General features: G+C 41.8%; 1 protein-coding gene across 2 annotated transcripts in view; it reads right to left on the bottom strand.

Moving 5' to 3' along the window:
- The window catches only part of NDUFAF2 (NADH:ubiquinone oxidoreductase complex assembly factor 2), a 123,307-nt gene that overhangs the window by 46,107 nt on the left and 57,849 nt on the right, over positions 1 to 19,351 (bottom strand). The window contains exon 2 of one of the 2 annotated variants that reach the window (XM_039543193.1): positions 6,763 to 6,852. The exons of the other annotated variant lie outside the window; for it this stretch is intronic. Coding sequence (XP_039399127.1) covers positions 6,763 to 6,852 — 90 coding nt within the window. The remainder of the gene's footprint in view (positions 1 to 6,762; positions 6,853 to 19,351) is intronic. 2 annotated transcript variants of the gene reach the window in all.

The raw sequence follows: 19,351 nt of genomic DNA, 5'->3' as shown, positions 1-19,351 counted from the left end.
CCACGCAAGGGTTTAACAAAGGCAGGCAGATTTTGATACACCGACTCGCCCACCTGGCTTATTGTCAGCCCGACGGTTGGACTATCTTGGAGACAGGGACCTCAAAGCTTCCAGGGTCTGCCGACTGCCTCAGAGCCAAGGCTCCACTACCTTTCGCAGAAGACTGACATTTTGGGGGTTTGTTCCAAATTGGAATCAAATCAATTTTCAAAATAGCAAAGTCCTCCACAAAACAAAATTGTTTTTCTTCACACAGCTCTATGCCCAAACTTTGCTTAACTGACGGCTATATTGGCTGCTTACCAGAAGACTGCGACTTGCACCTGGTTCATAAATGGAATACATTGCAGTTGCCCTCATCTTTAACACAGAGATGCAATTCATGGAGATTACAGGTCCCAGCATGGAATACAGCTTGGTTGTTCAGATAAAGATAGAGCATTTCATGCTGGCACCAACAGCCTCTGTGGGTAACATGTTCACATAAAAGATGGCAATGGCTGCAAGCTGCACTGTAAAATGCTGTTGGCTGCATTTGACCTACAGCTCACACATTGGCCAAAGGGAACACTGGTTGTGCGCTGCATGGTTCAGAGGTGGCCACAGTAATAGCAGACTGAATCCTTAAAACTGTTTACACATCATTCTAAGCATAACATTTTTCATCACATGCCCTGTTCTTTTAGATCCTCTCCCAATACACAACCCAAGCCAATAGGCTCTGCAGCGGGGAAACCCTTGGGACAAGGTGAGGGGACAGAAATCTTCCATCTTGGGACCAAATTAAGGTTTAGTCACCACAGGGCCATGCTTAAGGCCCCAGCTCCGTAAGTCACATAATTACATTAGCAGCTCAGTTTTTATTTTAAAAGCTCTTTGGGGCAGGGACTGTTCTGTATTGTACAGGACCTATGTAACAAGGTGGCTTGCTCCGTCAGGGCTGAGGCCTAGCCAGCCCTGGTTACAGAATGGGGCACATCTGGGTTGAATCACGTATTTCCCTATAAAGTTCATCAGCTGGCTGCAGTGAAGGGGGAACTGTGGCAAGTCTGCAGTAAGTGAAGAAAGGCTCCTGCACGGAATATCCTGAGACCAGGGGATTTGCCCCAGCAAGGGAGCTCTGGGAAAGACCCAGACCAAACAGGGGAGAGACTGCAAAGGCTCCAGGCAGGAAGGCCTGGGAGGAGGAAGAGAAACCTTGTGTTGTATGGACGTCGGAAAGGACTTAGTTTATTGATATAAAATAAACTGAAAATAAAACAAAGTCCCTAGGGAGGGGTTGGTTTTGATCAAGAAAAAACCTGAAGGGATGATTTCTTTGGACGGTCCAAGGAGGAAAAAGTGAGGCAGGCTGCCAGTAGCGTGACCTTAAACCAAGGGGACGGGGGGGGGGGGATGAATGGGAGGCAGCTGGCCCAGTTACAATTTAGCATAATGGAGTCCTGGTCCATGACAAGTAAATACAATATTGTTAGTTCTCAGGGTAGTGAAGAAAATCTTGAAAAGATGAACCGAGTGCAACAAATGCCTGCCCGAGGACTGCAGCCCAGGGATCTCTTGGTGCCAAAAGGCAGAAGGCACAAGGGATACACAGGGTTTTATAGGGACCCTGAGTCAGATATGTACATAATAATTCACTAAAGGGTGGCATGTGAGGTCTCTTCTAAGAGTCAGTAGCTCACAGGTTATTACAATCACTGCAAAATGCATGTATGGTTAATGTTTAAGGAGTTGTGTCTATACTAAAAAGTACGTGACAAGTCTCAGACAGGTTCCTTTCAAGCAGGAAGAAACCGATACTTATCTCTGTCTGGTAATGTGTGTATCGGGCACTGTAGGTCTCACAATAGATACCTGTTGCATATTGAACCAAATGATAGCCAGAAGATTGTGGAATCTTCAAGAGATGATGTTTACAGGAAGAAATAAACAGTTGGAGAGTATCCAGTTTATGACTAAAGACAAAAGGATTGTTGGGGTAGAACTGGAGGTTACAGAGGTACCGCATGGATCTTTCACCGAGAAAGCAAGCTGATAGAATGACCGTCTCATGAATGGACGACCACAACCAACCCTGGAAGGACTTTGGGGCAGCATTGCTCTCTAAGGGTATGTCTGCACTACGAAATTAGGTTGATTTTATAGAAGTCGATTTTTTAGAAATCAATTTTATACAGTCGATTGTGTGTCTCCTCACTAAGCGCATTAAGTCGGCAGAGTGCGTCCACAGTACTGAAGCTAGTGTCGACTTCCGGAGCGTTGCACTGTGGGTAGCTATCCCACAGTTTCTGCAGTCTCCATCGCCCATTGGAATTCTGGGTTGAGCTCCCAGTGCCTGATGGGGCAAAAACATTGTCCCAGGTGGGTTTGGGTACATGTCGTCAGGCTCCCCTCGCTCCTTCCCTCCCTCTGTGAAAGCAATGGCAAACAATCGTTTCTCGCCTTTTTTCCTGGGTTACCCATGCAGACGACATACCATGGCAAGCATGGAGCCCACTCAGCTCACCGTCACTGTATGTCTCCTGGGTGCTGCTGGCAGACACAGTACTGCACTGCTACACAGCAGCAGCTCCTTGCCTTTGTGGCAGTACGACTGCTAGCCGTCGTCGTCATCTCTTGGGTGCTCCTGGCTGACCTTGGTGAGGTCAGTCGGGGCGCCTGGACATAAATGGGAGTGACTCCAGGTCATTCTCTTCTTTAAATTTCGTCTCACGGAGATTCAGTCCTGCCTGGAATATCATACCAGCTGGAGGCTTCTGCCTCAGGCTTCTCTCCCAGATGGCAGCACCGTGCGGTTGCGCATACCCCTTGCTCCCATGGCTCATGAAGCTTGGACAGTAGTAAGGAGCAGTTCAACTATAGGCTGAGCAAGTGCAGAATGGTGGTAGAATGTGTATTTGGATGTTTAAAAGCTCGCTGGCGCAGTTTACTGACTCGGTTAGACCTCAGCGAAACCAGTATTCCCATAGTTATTACTGCTTGCTGTGTGCTCCACAATATCTGTGAGAGTAAGGGGGAGACGTTTATGGCAGGATGGGAGGTTGAGCCAAATCGCCTGGCCGCTGATGACGCGCAGCCAGACACTAGGGTGGTTAGAAGAGCACAGCAGGGCGCGCTGTGCATCACAGAAGCTTTGAAAACCAGTTTCACGACGGGCCAGGCTACAGTGTGAAAGTTCTGTTTGTTTCTCCTTGATGAAAATCCACCCCCCTTGGTTCACTCTACTTCCCTGTAAGCCAACTGCCCTCCCCTCCCCCCTTTGATCGCCACTTACAGAGGCAATAAAGTCATTGTTGTTTCAAATTCATGCATTCTTTATTAATTTATCACACAAATGGGGGGATAACTGCCAAGGTAGCCAGGGAGGAGGGAAGCACCGGTTGGGGTGGAGGAGGAGGGAAGGACAAGGTCACACGACACTTCAAAACTTATTGAATGCCAGCTTTCTGTTGCTTGGGCAGTCCTCTGGGGTGGAGTGGAGTGGAGTGGAGTTCTGATAGCACGGATTCCTCTCCCCATACAGCGATTAGATCCAGTACCTCCCGTTCGGTCCATGCTGGAGCTCTTTTGCGATTCTGGGACTCCATTGTCACCTCTGCTGATGAGATCTGCATGGTCACCTCTGAGCTCGCCACACTGGCCAAACAGGAAATTAAATTCAAAAGTTTGCGGGGCTTTTCCTGTCTACCTGGCCAGTGCATCTGAGTTAAGAGTGCTGTCCAGAGCGGTCACAATGGAGCACTCTGGGATAGCTCCCAGAGGCCAATACCATCGAATTGCGTCCAAACTACCCCAAATTCGACCTGGCAAGGCCGATTTCAGCGCTAATCCCCTCGGAGGTGGAGTAAAGAAATCAATTTAAAGAGCCCCTTTAAGTCGACAAAAATGGCTTAGTTGTCTGGATGAGTACAGGGTTAAATCGATCTAATGCTGCTAAATTTGACCTAAACTTGTAGTGTAGACCAGGGCTAAGACATGAAAGTATCTACAGTAGAACCTCAGAGTTACGAACTGACCAGTCAATCACACACCTAATTTGGAATAGGAAGTATGCAGCAGAAACCAAAAAACACAACAAACAAAACAAACAAAAAAAACCCAGTACTATGTCAAACAAACTACTAAAAAAAAAAGGAAAGCAACATTTTTTTTCCTGCACAGTAAAGTTTCAAAGCTGTATTAAGTCAACATTCAGTTGTAAACTTTTGAAAGAACCACCGTAACATTTTGTTCAGTTCAAACATTTCAGAGTTACGAACAACCTCCATTCCCAAGGTGTTCATAACTCTGAGGTTCTATTGTAGTTACATAAGTCTAGGCTCTCGAATGCATATTATGACTTTGTTTTATATATAATCATTTGTTTCCAATACTTCTACTTATCATCACTTGAATCTATAGACTTCATTAAATAAACTTTTTCACTGAAAGTGAATAAATGTGTTTTCACTATAAACACATCTGAATGCTCCGTGTGAAGAGGAGTGGTGATCTGAGGTGAAAAGGGTAAGCTGCAGTGTACTGCTTCTTTGGAAGCAGTGAATCTGAAATCTGCAAGATGTTCAGCGGAACAGAGGCTGGACACTGCAGGGAGATGCTCAGAAGCTTAAATGTGCCTATTGCTCAACTGTAGAGAGATATAGCAGGGCCGCATGGGCCCAGCGGGGAGTGCTAATGCTGCGTGTGGCAGGTGGAATTGGGGAGCTGACTACAGCAGGCACAAATGAGGCTTCCTCATTCCAAAGGCAGGTGGTAGTGAGGTACCTCACAGCCTTGGGTACCAAGCATGCAGATGGCTTGAAATGACAGTTCAAACCATGTAACATGCCCCTTCATTTTAACTGTTAAGCTTGCTGCTCTGGGGATCCCTTACCAACATCACCTCAGCACAGGACTCTGATGTGGCTCTTACTGTTGCCCTTTATCTTGGCTCTGATGGAATAGTGTCAACTGGGCCCCTCTGCTTGGGTAGGTAGGGACTGAGATCTCCCTTCTCTGAACTAGACCCCCACCCTCCTGAAGACAAGGAGCAGTGTGCCACAGAACTGAGGGGAGAGCCCAGACTACACAAAGGAGTGACAGGTCCCCCCACCAACCCAGCAGACAGCTGCTGTGTGGTGTCCCCTGCTACTATCAGCCCAAGGAGGAACACCACATTTAAATGGGGTAACAGGATTTAGAACACCACCATAATCAAGCTCTGCTTCACTTCAGAAATTCACTAGCTTCCATGAGGCCACTTAATGTAGAAAGACTAACCAGATTCCATGTAGGGCTGATTCAGCAGCCCTTCCTATACACCTGTTCACCCTACACCCAATCCTTGCTATGCACAGATACACATGAAGTCACTGCGGAACTGAACTCCATGGCTTCCTGAAAGAGCTTCCCAAATCTGGCCCCTCTGACGCAGCAAAACCACACTGATCCTGCTGTGGTACAGGGCCCTCTAAACCTGTACTACAGGACCCAGGATTTGGCCCTTTCCATTTATTTCAGTCATCTATAGTTCCACAACACATTTCAGCTGTTAGCATTTCAACTAACACAGCACTGAAAAATCCACTTAGCATCATTGTTCATATTTTGAATTTTTTTGCACTTTATCTGTCATAAACAAGATGCACTGCACACCTCTTCTGTTCAAATAATGGATGGGAAACACAGCGGTTTGAATCTGTTCTTCCTATTCCCTGAAAGGCTCTGTATTTAAAAAGAAAATGGAAATGGGAAAAATAAATAGGTAATTGTCCTTACCTTCATGCATCCTTCCAATTCAATGCTGCCAGTCACAAATAATTTTTTATGGCAATTACAAGGATGAGCAAGTGTGGTGTTAAAAGTGCAAATGTAGGTAATAAAAATGTGGTTGTTCATACATATTTTTTTTTCAAGGTAGAAAGCTAAACAAACACCCTTGGTTTGACAATGTTGGACGTCATCTCTAATTATATATCTTCACTGAAGAATTAACTCAGGCTCCTACTCAAGTGTTGTCCCTACTCTGGCTTCTGCCCACACAAAAACCTCTGACTTCAGTTTAGATGGTGCTTTCAATGCAAACTAGCAGGCCAATAATGGGAGTAGGCAAAAGCCCAAGTGCTGCTTTCACTCCAGCTGGTAACCTGCCTCCTTTGGTGTGAGGTGCAGGCTAAGCAACTCGAAAGCTGGTAGTCCTCCAATGCCTTTCCACAATTCCTGCTGTGTGCAGAGAAGGACAGACAAGTTGTCCCACAATTAACTGGGAAAGACTCATGGAGCATCAACTTACTGCAGCGCTACACATTAGGGATGTGTCCCCAGAAGTCCTAGCCACATACCTGAGTGAGTGCAGACCCAGGAATTTGAGTGTGACCACTCAGACATGGGCACCAATCACCGGCAGCGAGGACATGCCCTGAAAAGGTTTTAGCCCAGATACATTCTTTTCAGGGTCATTCTGTCAGATTGCTCCCTCATTCTCAAATATTTTCACAACTGGTTAGAGGAAATCAAAATCATGGTCATGCAAACTATACATACATTTTCATGTACTGACCCATTTCTTAAAGGCAAACATCATTTTACTTGTGCTTAAAGGTGGATACTTTCAGAATTGACAATAACTGGATATGATTACTTTAGTCTTCATGACTCAAAATGAAAAGATCTCAGGAAAGAGCAAATAAGTGTGTAGAGTCAGGTATTCCACTGACTTTAATTTTCAGCATTTTGTACTTTCAAGGTTACATGAAAATAAAAACAAAAATCCCAAACATTTACCGTCCCATTCTGTTGGCAGGTTGCCCACTTCATACTTATACTCCTCTTGCTTTACAACTTCTACTAGTCTTCTCTCTCGAATGGTCTGTCCTATTAACATAAATAAAGATTACATTTAAAAGTATACACCTATACTTTACATTAACAGCCAAGCAGATTATGCTATGACAAAGTTGCTGCCCCAACACATCCCCTTCTTGACTAGCTGTGGCATTGCAGAGCCCTTGGTTCAGTTTCCCTCTATTACTCTTTTGCCTTTCTGTCCAGACCACTTTAGAGTCCTGTGCCCTTTCTGGGACCACACTTCAGCACTGCAATGTATACAAAAAACAAACCTTCAGCCCATGTGGGCTCAACTGGCAGCCAGCTCATCATAAGTGTGCCCCTGCTGTTTTACATTGTCCTTCTGTACCTCAATCAACCCCATGATCCAGGGCCTGGCACCCTCCTCCCCTTATCCAGGACATTAGACAGGCTCCAGTCTAGCTCTATCCTGGAAAAGCATATCTGGTTTTTGCTCCTTTTTCTTTCACAGCCTTCCATCAGGCTGCTTCTCCCTAACTCCTGCTTCTCCCTAACTCCTCTTCTCTGAAGTTCCCTTTCCCCAAGTGGACTCCCCCAGCTCTTTATGGAAACAAGCCCTGTTCTCCCTGTGCATTTTTTCTAATCTGGCCTGGCCCACCCTCCAGGTGCAAACAGGCAGGTTAATTGGCTTCTCAGGCCCATAATAAATGCTTTCACAGCATATGTGGGGTAATCACCCTATCACATATGCTTTCATTTGAAAAAATGTTACTTTTTATGTTCACAAATATAAATGAGCCCCACAGACTAAAATGAAGGATCATCATGCAGAGGGGAAAGATGGCCAATTAGACATTATAATTCAAACTGCTAAACTTTTTATATGTATTTTTAAAAGTTTAAGATCAAGTCATTCATAGACAAATTTGAAAACACAGTATTTCAATATCAGTTCATTGTGCAGAGTTTCCTGCATTAAGAATGTCACACTGAGGACTGTTTGATGAAGCTTTCCCATAAACTGTATCTGACACACTCAAATATCATTAAGGCCCTTAATGGCCAAGGACCAGAATCTTTAAATGGTTCCATAATCAGACGGGAAGCCAGCATAGAGTGCAGGTGTGATGTCACTTCTGATTCGTCAGGTTTGCCTAAAACGCACGCCATAGCATGTTGTACAAGAGGTAATGTCCATGTTCCTTTCATCAGCTGCAGAAAAGGCATTTTGCTAAGTATTTTCCCCCCACATAAAATAAATGGAGCAGTAGGTCCAGTGATGAGGAAATGAGAGAAGAGGAAAGCCATCACGTACCTCTAAAGGTTGGGTATAAGCAGGAATTCTACATATAATGACAAATGCAATTAGTTTAACTAATATGGGACCTGTGGGAGGAAGCAAGTTTGTGAAAGGAGTCCTGAAAACACAGCATCTGCATGGGGAAAGAGCTAAAGTTTTAACATGTTGTCTGTGGTGTTTGGTGGTTGTTCTATGTACTGATACATGTCACTGGGTGGAGGTGAGTATTAATCTCCTTGTTTTTGTGGTAGGTATGTTCTGAGTAGAGCAACCTTCACTGATATAAAGCACATGGTGTCTTTTTGTTTGTTTGTTTTGTCTTGTAAAGATACTAGACCTGAGCCAGTATATCTCCGAGTGAAGATATTTTCCTCCACTTCCTTGAAGGTATATAAAGTTTACATACATGACAAATTATGCATTTTGAACTAAACATGTTTCTTCTATTAGATCATTCTGATGAATGCTTTATTAAAACAAATAAAAGTAATGGCATACTGAGGCTCCTTCCTCCAGTATTCATCCTCTGTACAACACAGGCCAGTCTTGTAACAATCAGAGCCTGGTGCCAAACGCCAAAAATTACTTCTCAAAGTCATTATTTTGAGGAATCATCATGCCATTGGGTTGGTGGCTTTTACATCTTTTCTGCATCTGTGATGTGGACAGGATGCTAATTAACGACAATAACTGTCTGGTTTGCTTTGTCCCTTAGTTTTCCTTCGGCAGACTTTTGCTTACAAGTAATTCACATATTTATCTACTGAAGAAGATCATACAGAAGGCTTTTGGGATTTAAATTAAGCCCTTTTATAGCTTACAGAGGTACTTCTTCATAATCAGATACTGATATTTTGGGGCAGAAATTGCCTTAAAGCTATTCCATTTCCCAATACAAAGCCTGCTTGCACAATTAAGTTTTTTTTTTAAATGAATCAGGAATAACATTCATATCCATTTTGCTGTGTATGAAATTGTGCATTTATTCTAAAGTGCTTTCACATAAATTTTGTAATGAGGACATCATTAAGGTAGTTCAAGAAACTTCCCTTGCAAGGGTTACATATGTGAAGCAAACGCAAGTACCTACTCAAGTGTCACAGTTTAATATTCTATAGTTTAAATTTCAAAATGAACCCAATCTTCATGCAACATTAATAGATCTTAAACACAAATGACACAAGCTATTAATTAATCGCAGTTAATGTATGCAATTAACACAAAACAAATTAACTAGATTAAAAATAGTCACGATTAATCAGTTTTAATTGCACTGTTAAACAATAATAGAATACCAATTTAAATTATAAACATTTTGGATCTTTTAAACATTTTTAAATATATTGATTTCAATTACAACACAGCATACAAAGTATACAGTGCTCACTTTATATTATTTATTTATTACAAGTATTTGCACTGTAAAAAAAGGAAAAAGATAGTATTTTTCAATTCACCTCATATAAGTCCACTCAGTCTTACTTCTTGTTCAGCCAATCACTAAGACAAACAAGTTTGTTTACATTTACGGGAGCTAATGCTGCCCCTGCTTCTTATTTACGTCACCTGAAAGTTAGAAAAGGCATTTGCATGGCACTATTGTAGCCAGCATTGCAAGGTATTTACGTGCCAGATATGCTAAATATTCATAAATCCCTTCATGATTCGTCTTGTAGGTCTAAAGTTTTACATTGTTTTGTTTTTGAGCACGGTTATGTAAAAAAATATATATACACTAATTCACACTTGTAAGTTGCAATTTCACAATAAAGAGATTGCACTATGGTAGTTGTATGAGATGTAGCTCAAAACAGAATGGCTCAACTATCGCAAACAAACTCATGCTAGTGGCTTATTCTTCTGAGAGCCAATAAAAATCCTCTTTGCATATAGTTTTAAGAAGTCAATATCACCTTGTTTTTAAGGCTTTATTGATTAGTTAAAATTTTTCCAATACATTTTTACTCACTGTTTATAAAGTAATCATTTGAAAGAGAGAGATTTCGGTGCCACGCTTCTAAGTACATATACTAGGCTTAATCATGAAAGGTGTACTGAACCATGGCTGCATAAAGTGACACAAGGAGTGAGGGCAGAAATCTGGAACCCTTCAGCAGTCACCATCAAAATCACAAGCTTCTGCTACTTGAGCTTTCATTGGCTGTGAAATTTCAGCAGGTTATATAGTCACTGAGACCAGCCACTAAAGGGAGACAATCAAACACTAAGCCAATTCATTACATTGAGTCTCTGCAACTTCCACCCACACCAGAAAGAACTGAAGTGTTCATCTGTTCTCAGACCAGACCCCTTGTTTGTTATTATAGAGAAGTTAATGAGCCATGCTAATACTTTATTAATTTTATTTTTTTTAAAAAGTGACCTGGAAAAAACAAAGAATCACCTGGACCTTTTTAATAGATAAGAAAAAAGAAGTTGCATTGTATTTAGGGGCTATTAACCTATCCAATATTTCAGAAAACACTAGAATAAAGCAGAAATTTTAAAAGTGTTCCAATTAACTGGATGCTATGTTATTTGAAAGGAAGTCAGAAAGTCAGCTATATTCACTAATGAATTATATCATCATAGGTTGTTAAAATAATAACTAGTGCATTACAACTTTCAACACTTCCTTCTTACCACCCACAGCTGGAGTGAGAGCGCTGTGCAGTTCTTAACCTCACAATTCCTCAAAATCCTTGGACTTTGTAGTTCTAGTTGTATATAGTTAGTAGTACCCTAGTATTAGTGTTCGTTAGCTAGTTAAGTGTTCTTTCCTGGTGATGCCCTCACCATGGTTGAAAATGGTTGTTTGTGTGTGGGGGCGGGGCTATCCCCAGCGATGGTCACACAAGATGCTTGCTCTGCTCAGATGAGGCTCATGTCAAAGAGCAGTGCTCAATCTGTAAATTGTTCACAAAACCGACTCAGATGGTTAAACACCTTCACTTGAAGCGGCGCCTGCTTTGGTATCGAGGCCTGTGTCATATCAGAGGTTGCCCTCGACTTCGGTGAGTGGTCCTGGCTCACACTCTGCAGCCGCTGCCTCGCCAAAGAGGTGCAGAAATCACTCTCCTTTGAGTGTGCCAAAGAAAAGGTCTCATAAGAACAATCGGGACCACTCTAGGCCTCATGGAGACTCTTCTTCTTCCTCCAAGGAGAGTATGGCCACTGCTGGTATGCGAGATGGAACAGGTCCTTTCAACTGCCCTGTTACTGTGCAGGTACCTACTTCCCACCCTCCCCCATATACCTCTTCATGAGATATTGCTTTTAGAGCAGGTACACTCTTTACTGGCTTTGGAGTGGTGGAGAAGGTTCCTGTGGAGCACTGGGGTCAAGGTTTTTATTCCCGGTACTTCCTGGTTCCCAAATTCAAAGGAGGAGTAAGACCTACTCTTGACCTCTGCAACCTCAACAAATGTGCTAGGTACTCGAGGTTCTGTATGGTCACCTTACCAGCTATTGTCCCTGCACTGACTCAGAATGACTGGTTTACTGCACTAGGAAGTCAATGTTGGTCCCCATCAGAAAATCAATAGCCCTAATAGACTCTACAAGCTCCAACTGACTGTTTCCAGACAATTTGCCACCTTTATCTTGATCTCCAGTCTCAATCTTCCACGAGAGTTCAGATGGACCTGAGGCTCTCGGGCCACATGTCTGAATGCACACAGGTGGTTCAATTTGCCAGGCTGTGCCTTCACCATTTTCAAATGTGGCTCATGACAGTTGCCTGTCCTACCCTATGCCTTTTTTAAACAGGTTGGTCCACATCCCTCCATTGATCCTGGACTCCTTGCACTGGTGGATAGCTCAGGGGAATGTGTGTCAGGGTATTCACTTTGTGTGGCTCTTATCAATCAGGACTGTTGTCACTATTGCCTCCCTGATAGGTTTGGAAGCACATCTGGGGTTGCTGAAGGTTCAGGGTCTGTGCTCAAAGCAGGAAGCTTCATTGCATATCAATCTACAATGCCTGTCATGCTTTCCTAGATCATATCAAAGGTTCAGTGGTTCACATACTTACCAACAATACCACCACAAAGTATTATGTGAACAGGCACGGGGGCACACACTCCAGGGTGCTCAGCCAAGAGGCAATTGGGCTGTGGCAGTTATGCATTGAAGAGTTTCACTCAGATAGCTCATCACCTGTCCAGGGTTCAGAATCTTTTCATGGACCATCTCAGCAGGAATTTTTTCCTGAGTCATGAGTGGTCCCTGAAGCCCAGAGATCTATGAGTCATTTTCACCTCTTGGGGCATCCCAATGATCAACTGGATCACTACAAGGGACAACATGAAATATCTGTTCTGCTCTTGAGGGGGCCTCAGTCCAGAGCCTGGAGAGGAGATAGCTTAGAAGCTGCCTGCTATCCTCAATACAAGGATTGTATGTGGACAAAACATAAAAGCTATAATATTCCAAGATGTTACTTCTGTTGTTCTCAGCCATGGCCTCAGAGCGGAACTGCCCAGCAGACATCATGTGAGTAGCACGTGTTCTGATTAATCTTAAGTGCCCTATTAGTGACCTTGACTGACTGTTGTGATGAGTTTGTTAATTATTTACAAATGAGATGTATAGGATTTGGGCTCTTCTCCAGGAATTTGATTACCAGAGCCACAAGTTCCAAAATTATGTCCTTCTGGTGGGTGGGGCTCAAAATAGTTTCTGACGAGATGGATGTCCATGATCATCTGTCACTGAGATAGAAATCAGGCTATTTTTCTGGGACACAATCTGGAAGATACAGACTCTCTTCTCCAAGGAAACATTCCACATGCCATCAACAATCTGTCAAATTATTTTGGGCCATGGGGATCAAAGAATTTAAATGTAGATATTCATTCTGAGACTTACATTATTTCTGAGTTGCTAGTCATGTCTAACTACTACATATGCTACTAGGAGATAGACAAGCCATTGAATTCTCAGCATCCAAAGGTTCTACCAGTCTTTCCACCTAACAATAAGGGCAAGTAAGGAGGAACTAGGGAGTCACATTTAGTCCTGACCAAAGGGAATGAGGAAGGTAAGTCCTGAAGAAGTTTGGTTCTTTTTTTACCCTCCACTTCTGCCCCCACTCCTACGATAAAATGAAGCTTGAATTCCACTAATCTTTAAACAAACCTGTTTTTACTAGTCTTGAAATGTCTTCAGTCCACAAAATCGCTGAGCCATTTAAAATTCAAAACAAGCCAAAAGCCACATTTGGCAACTTTGAAGGCCTCTAAAAGGATGCCTGCAACTGGATACACCCTTGTATTCATATCCTAAACATACTGTAAACATGTTTGTACAAAATACGCCTTGTGAGGATGTGACAGTCTATACTATTATGGTCACCACTTTTACAAGACTCTGATAAATTTTGTACAAAGTATGCCCTGTGTGAGCTATCATTTGAAAACTCAATCTGCTGAACATTATGTTCTGGTAAAATATGCGTATCAACATTGTGTGTAAAGTTATAAGTTTCTACTGTATAACATTGCTAGAGTTAGAAAGGCAGGCGCAAACCAGTTCTTCAGAGACAAAGACACTGGCTCCCCCAGCCTTGTAGAAGCATAATTAATTGGACAATCACCTAGTTAAAACGGGTATTTCCTGGCAGGAAGGAAGGTGTGCATAAGAAATTTACATTGCATCACATGAATATTTCAAACTTCATGTCCACAAGAGGTGGTTTGTTGCCTACACCCCAGTTGGGGGTAATCCTCAAAGAAGGGAGAGGGATATAAATATGAGAGACCGTGACCTCCAACTCACCTCTCCCCCTCCCATCTCTTTGTTCATGACATCAACGACTATCAAAGAGCTGAACTAAGGGGGAGTGGTTCCAGGCTGAAAGGAGACCCAGTCTATGAAATTTACAGCATCGTATGGTGAGACAAAACCTTTGCTTTTAAAGCCACTTAGCTTGTTAAATTAGATATTAGCTTGTGTATTACTCTTATTTTGTAACCAATCCTGACTTCTATGTATCAGTACTTCTAATCACTTAAAATCTATCTTTCTGTAATTAATAAATTTATTTTATTGTTTTATCTTAACCAGTGTGTTTGGATTAAAGTGTGTGGGGAAACTCAATTTAGGATAAGACTGGTGCATGTATTATTTCCTTTGATGAAATGATGGACTTTCTATAAGCGTACATTGTTCATAGCATACTAGTCAGTTCGAGATGCACATTTCTGGGGGAACAAAGCTGGGACTAAGAATTTGTGGGTGTTGTCCTGTGTGTCATTCATGAGTAGCTGATTAGAGTGCTCATGTATTTAGCTGGGAGTAAATTTGCATGCTGAAGGCTGTGTGAGCAGGCCAGGTGTGACTGCTCTGACCGCAAAATTATGTAAAAGGCATCCCAGGTTAAAGAGATAAGGGGGCACCACTGTTCAACAGTGAAGATTGTATCCTGGGGAGTGTCACAGAGCTATTTGAAAACTAATAAGTCACTGGTCAATAATATTATGGTGAAATGTATGCAGCAACGGTGTGTAAAATTATGAAATCCCCCATAAATATAATATTAATAGGGCATGTTAAAACTCACGTAGCAAAAATTAAGCAAAATGGGTCAAGCAGGTCTTAAAACTAATGGATGTGTTTACCTCAAATTTATATATAAATTGTAAACAGAGTCCTCAGACAATGAAAGGGGAACACAGGGGACAAAGAATCTGCATTTCAGCAAACAGGGCCAAGAAAAAACAGCATGAGACTTTTCACCAGAAGACTTCATGCTGCCTGGCTCTCAGAACTTTTACCTAGAAATCATACTCAAGAACTTGCATTTGAAAGGGGGGAAATGAACTTCAAAAGTGAGGGGGCAAACACCCCTCTCTCTCTCCCTGTCCATTTTCCCCTTTGCGCCTAAGATGACAAAGGAAACAGCTGTTGGACTTTGGGGGAAGGCTCCTGACCTGAAAAGTTTGGTCAATAATGCTGTTGGAAGGATATGGTAAGGACTTTACTTTGAATCAAGTCATAGAATCATAGAATATTGAGCAGGACCAATCCCCAGACAGATTTTTGCCCCAGATCCTTAAATGACCCGCTCAAGGATTGACCTCACAACCCTGGGTTTAACAGGCCAATACTCAAGCCATTGAGCTATCCCTCACGCCCCCCCCTCTCCCCCCAAGTGATTCTTCAGACTGGCTCCAAATGGACAGCATTTGGAGGGTATCTGGCAGATGGTGGTTTTCAGGGATATGCTGCGTTCTGTGTGTGTGTGTACGCGCGTGCAGGCTTAGAACCAGGGATGTTACTGCTTTGTTAAAGACTCTTCCCCCACCTCTGATCTCTGAAGAACAGGACTTTGTAAGCAGCAACATATTCAGGGACGGAGCTTCCAGTTGTTTTGGGATAAAAAATAATCACCTGCAAAAACTAACCTTTTTCTGGCACACCTAGTGCAGCGTGGCTAGACGAGGATACTCCACATTAGTTGTGGCTTCTCCTTGTGGCCACCCAAATTAGCAGGTTACAAAGCACAGAAAAGGCCCCAGGCTGTCCAAACCAAGGCCTGACATGCCAAATGCATGCAGATTCCCACCCCCCACATCTACTAGGAGCAGTCTTTTCAGGATTGGGTGTGTCTGGGTGTGGGGATCAGGGTGGGTTAGACTGTGTGTGGTTTTGAGTTCCTGGATGCTGTAGCTCTGTTTGCTTTTTTATATCCATTTTTTGATTGTTTGGTGATAAATCTGTTTAGCCCATGTCTGTCTGTCTGTGCTGTTCCATTAGGAGGTAACTTCTGCTCCTGCTCTCCTCCAGTGGCTTAATTTTTTTTAAAAACAAAAATTGAATTTTTATAATCTAATTTATAAAAAAAGTCTAGTTTGTTAAGTTAGGCACTAGGAAGCATTTTACCTTTATTTTTCTCGTTACAATTTCTGATTTTTGTGCCTCATTACTTGTACTCACTCAAAACCTCTTTTTAGTTAAATAAACTTGTTTTATTCTTTAACTGAAACTAAGTTAAATTGTCTGGGTAACTCCATTTAAGGTGGCAAGTTGTTGAGAATTGTAGTGGGAAGCCAATCCAGAGTTTGGTGCAATAAATTAATTTGTAAAACAAGTAGCAAGCAGACACATAGGCAGACCCATCAATAGACTGGATCTGGTGTAATATCCATTTATGAGCAAGCTTTTAAGATGTTTGGTATGGCTATTCCCTAGTCTTATTTCCCTAGAAGACAAGAATCACTATGTGTTGATTGAATCACTGGCTGTAATATATATTGCTTCTATGAAGAGTAAGCAGATGACTGTTACACATTCCATTTTGAATACCTCACACTCAGAAGAAATTGCTAAGAACCATAAATACTTTTGATATCAATATCAAATCTATGCTCTCTCGGTGCCAGGGGAGCCTGGGAGGATGACAGTGCCGGCGGGGGGTTGAGTCCTGTACTGCTCCTGAGAGTCAGTGGCGGACCTCTTAAGGGGCTAGAGGCCCTAGCCAGAGAGGCATGAACACGTGGCTTCAGAGTAGCCTGGCAGCCTGGCCCAGGTCCCTTACCAGATGACCCTTGGTCCTTCTTGCTCAGTGCTGGGGAGCTATGCTTTTTCATTTTCTTCTTAGGCACTGGCAATGGGGAACAGTGCCGGGTAGAACTCGGTGCCGGTGGCCAAGATGCTTGGCACGACCTGATGGGATGGCTCAGAAGCTGGGCGAAGGGCAGACTCCATAAGGAGAGCCCTCAAAAACAAATGTCATGCTTCCTCTGGGTTCTGAGCCAGGAGTTCTTACAGATCTGGTACTGATCCTGGATGTGAGACTCTCCCAAGCACTGAAAGCAGCTGCTATGGGGGTCACTCAGAGGCATAGACCTGTTGCAGTCCATGAAGGGCTTAAACCAGTGAGACCACCGACTATCAACTACACTTAACAACTACTTAACTAATTACTATAAACAAACTATTACAAAGGCCATAAGGCTCGAAGTCAATAGAACAAGAAAAACCACTAGCCCTTGCTAAGCAAGGAAAGGCGCTCCAATTAACCGCCACGGGTGCTAAGAAGGAACGGAGAGGGCATAGCGCTGGTGGCGCCTGATATACCACCACATGAGCTCAGCACTGCAAAGGGCGCCACAGCCGACCCTCCGGCTACTGCTAAGACAAAAATCTACAACCACTGCGTATGTGGGTGTGCGCACACCTAGAATGGAACTGACATGAGCAAGCACTCAAAGAAGAATGTATCTGCTTTGAAACTCATTTCAGATCTCACCCATTATGCGAGTGGGATGTGCAAATTGTCCTGTGCACACTATACCTTTGGAAACTGCACAGATTCAGGTTTACCATGCAAATATACACAACTGACCTAAACACAGTTCTCAATTGGAGTTTGGCACTTTGCTTCTATATATAGTATTTGTCATCATTTTTAATACATATACATGAGTCAGAAAAGAGCCAAAATACTTCTGTTTTCCTACTGAACACATTAAGAGACCTATTATAATACATTTACAATGCTGCAAATAATTATATCACAAAACGTTAACCAGTCAAAAGAAAAGAATTAGCCAATTGCATTCCATAACTTTGTTCACACCAGCTATATGTTTTGTAATATTTTGTGCTTTTTGAATGTGAATTTAATGCCTGTAAAAGATGAATGAGTGAGTGACTGCTTTGGGGACTGAAGTCCTTGGCTTTTATGAAGGCACACAGAGCTACTGCTTTTCAGGAAGTTTGTTGTACATCAGAGGCACTGAAGTGTTAAACTGAAGTAATAATTCTGTTTATTGTATTTTGTTTTGACACACAAATTCCTTCAGTGGACAATGAGATCTAAAACCTCTTTGTTAAAACTGCTGGTCTTTCTAGTTCCAACTATGCTCTTGTTTAGAATGCAGTAAGAGCTACTCAAATCCAGTTTTCAAACATGTAAGTCACAGTGTTTGCTGTTTTCTGCTCTTTGAAAAGCTTCTGACACTTTTCCGCCTCAGCAAAAACAATGTTGAGCCTAATAGATACTACACTTTTAACATAAAAATCACTGTTTAGTAAATGAATTCCCTAATATGCTTACTACAAACATACAGTACTGCAATTCCTTTTTCAACAGAGGTTTAAATAATGTAAGTACACTTCTTAAAATCCTGATGGATCTTCAGCACTCTGGCATGTGGTGGTAGCTTTGTCCCAACTGCCTTTTTTTTTGTTTGCCTATCTGCTGCAAGAAACAGTTTTCTACCAATTACTGTCACAGTATGAATAAATCCAAGATTAAAGTACTGAATATTTTCTGTACATTTATCAAAAACCTGCATAAAATGGGGATTTAGTATGTATAATGGGAATTTAGAAAGCAGAGAGGAGGTTTACAGTATCTTGTAGTCTATAAATAAAGACACAATGTGTGAAGATAAACAAAAAGGCAATCATGCAAGGAAGAGAAATGGGCATATGACAGTGAGAGTATGAATTGCAAATGAAACGAAAAGAAAGTTACAGCTGGAGAGATCATCAATTAAGCAATATGACCCAACACAGCAGTGTTATGGTCTGGTTTGGATGATTAATTGCATTTCAATTATACATAATTTGCAAAGACTCATTTAACAATTTACTTTTTCAGAATAAAGTCAATTATTAAAGCTGGTTGTACAAATATTCTCAAGGAACTAAACCAATTTCTGCTTTTATAACAAGTTTAAATACATTTTTAAAAAAGTGGTTTATTGGTTTGAGATTTGTAAAGAAATTCAGTAGTGTTCAAATCTTACATATTTACAGCTATATATGTACAATATTTTAGCACTAACTGCATCAGAGGGCAGAATTTAATTTTTTTTAGTTCACCTCTTTCAGATATACAATGTAAAGAACAGTTTTTGGGAGAAATATTTTTTCCCATGAAATTACTAAAGAATTTCTAACAAATTAATTTTAATAAGATTAAATCTAAAATATTTTGGAAGTTTCCTTTTCCCAACAATGTTTTGTTTTGTTTTGGTCTGGAGTAAAATTTGACCATTTAAAAGTACTCACTATCAAACTAAAATATAGCATGCCTTTTCATTGCTCTTTAGGCAGTCATACCACTAAGCAAACATTTCCAGAAAAAAAATACTAGTAACTGAAAATGTTGAATTAACTACAAATATTATGTCCTAATATGCCACTTTAAAGCGCAATCCTAGATAAACAAAAAGTAGCAAGTACATATTAAGGGTACATGTTAACTTTCAAGAAAATTGAAGTTAAAAACAAACTGTTATAAAGCCATGA

This window comes from Mauremys reevesii, linkage group 6 (genome assembly GCF_016161935.1).
Source record: "Mauremys reevesii isolate NIE-2019 linkage group 6, ASM1616193v1, whole genome shotgun sequence".
Classification (NCBI taxonomy): domain Eukaryota; kingdom Metazoa; phylum Chordata; order Testudines; family Geoemydidae; genus Mauremys; species Mauremys reevesii.
This window is presented reverse-complemented; position numbering and strand designations above follow the sequence as displayed.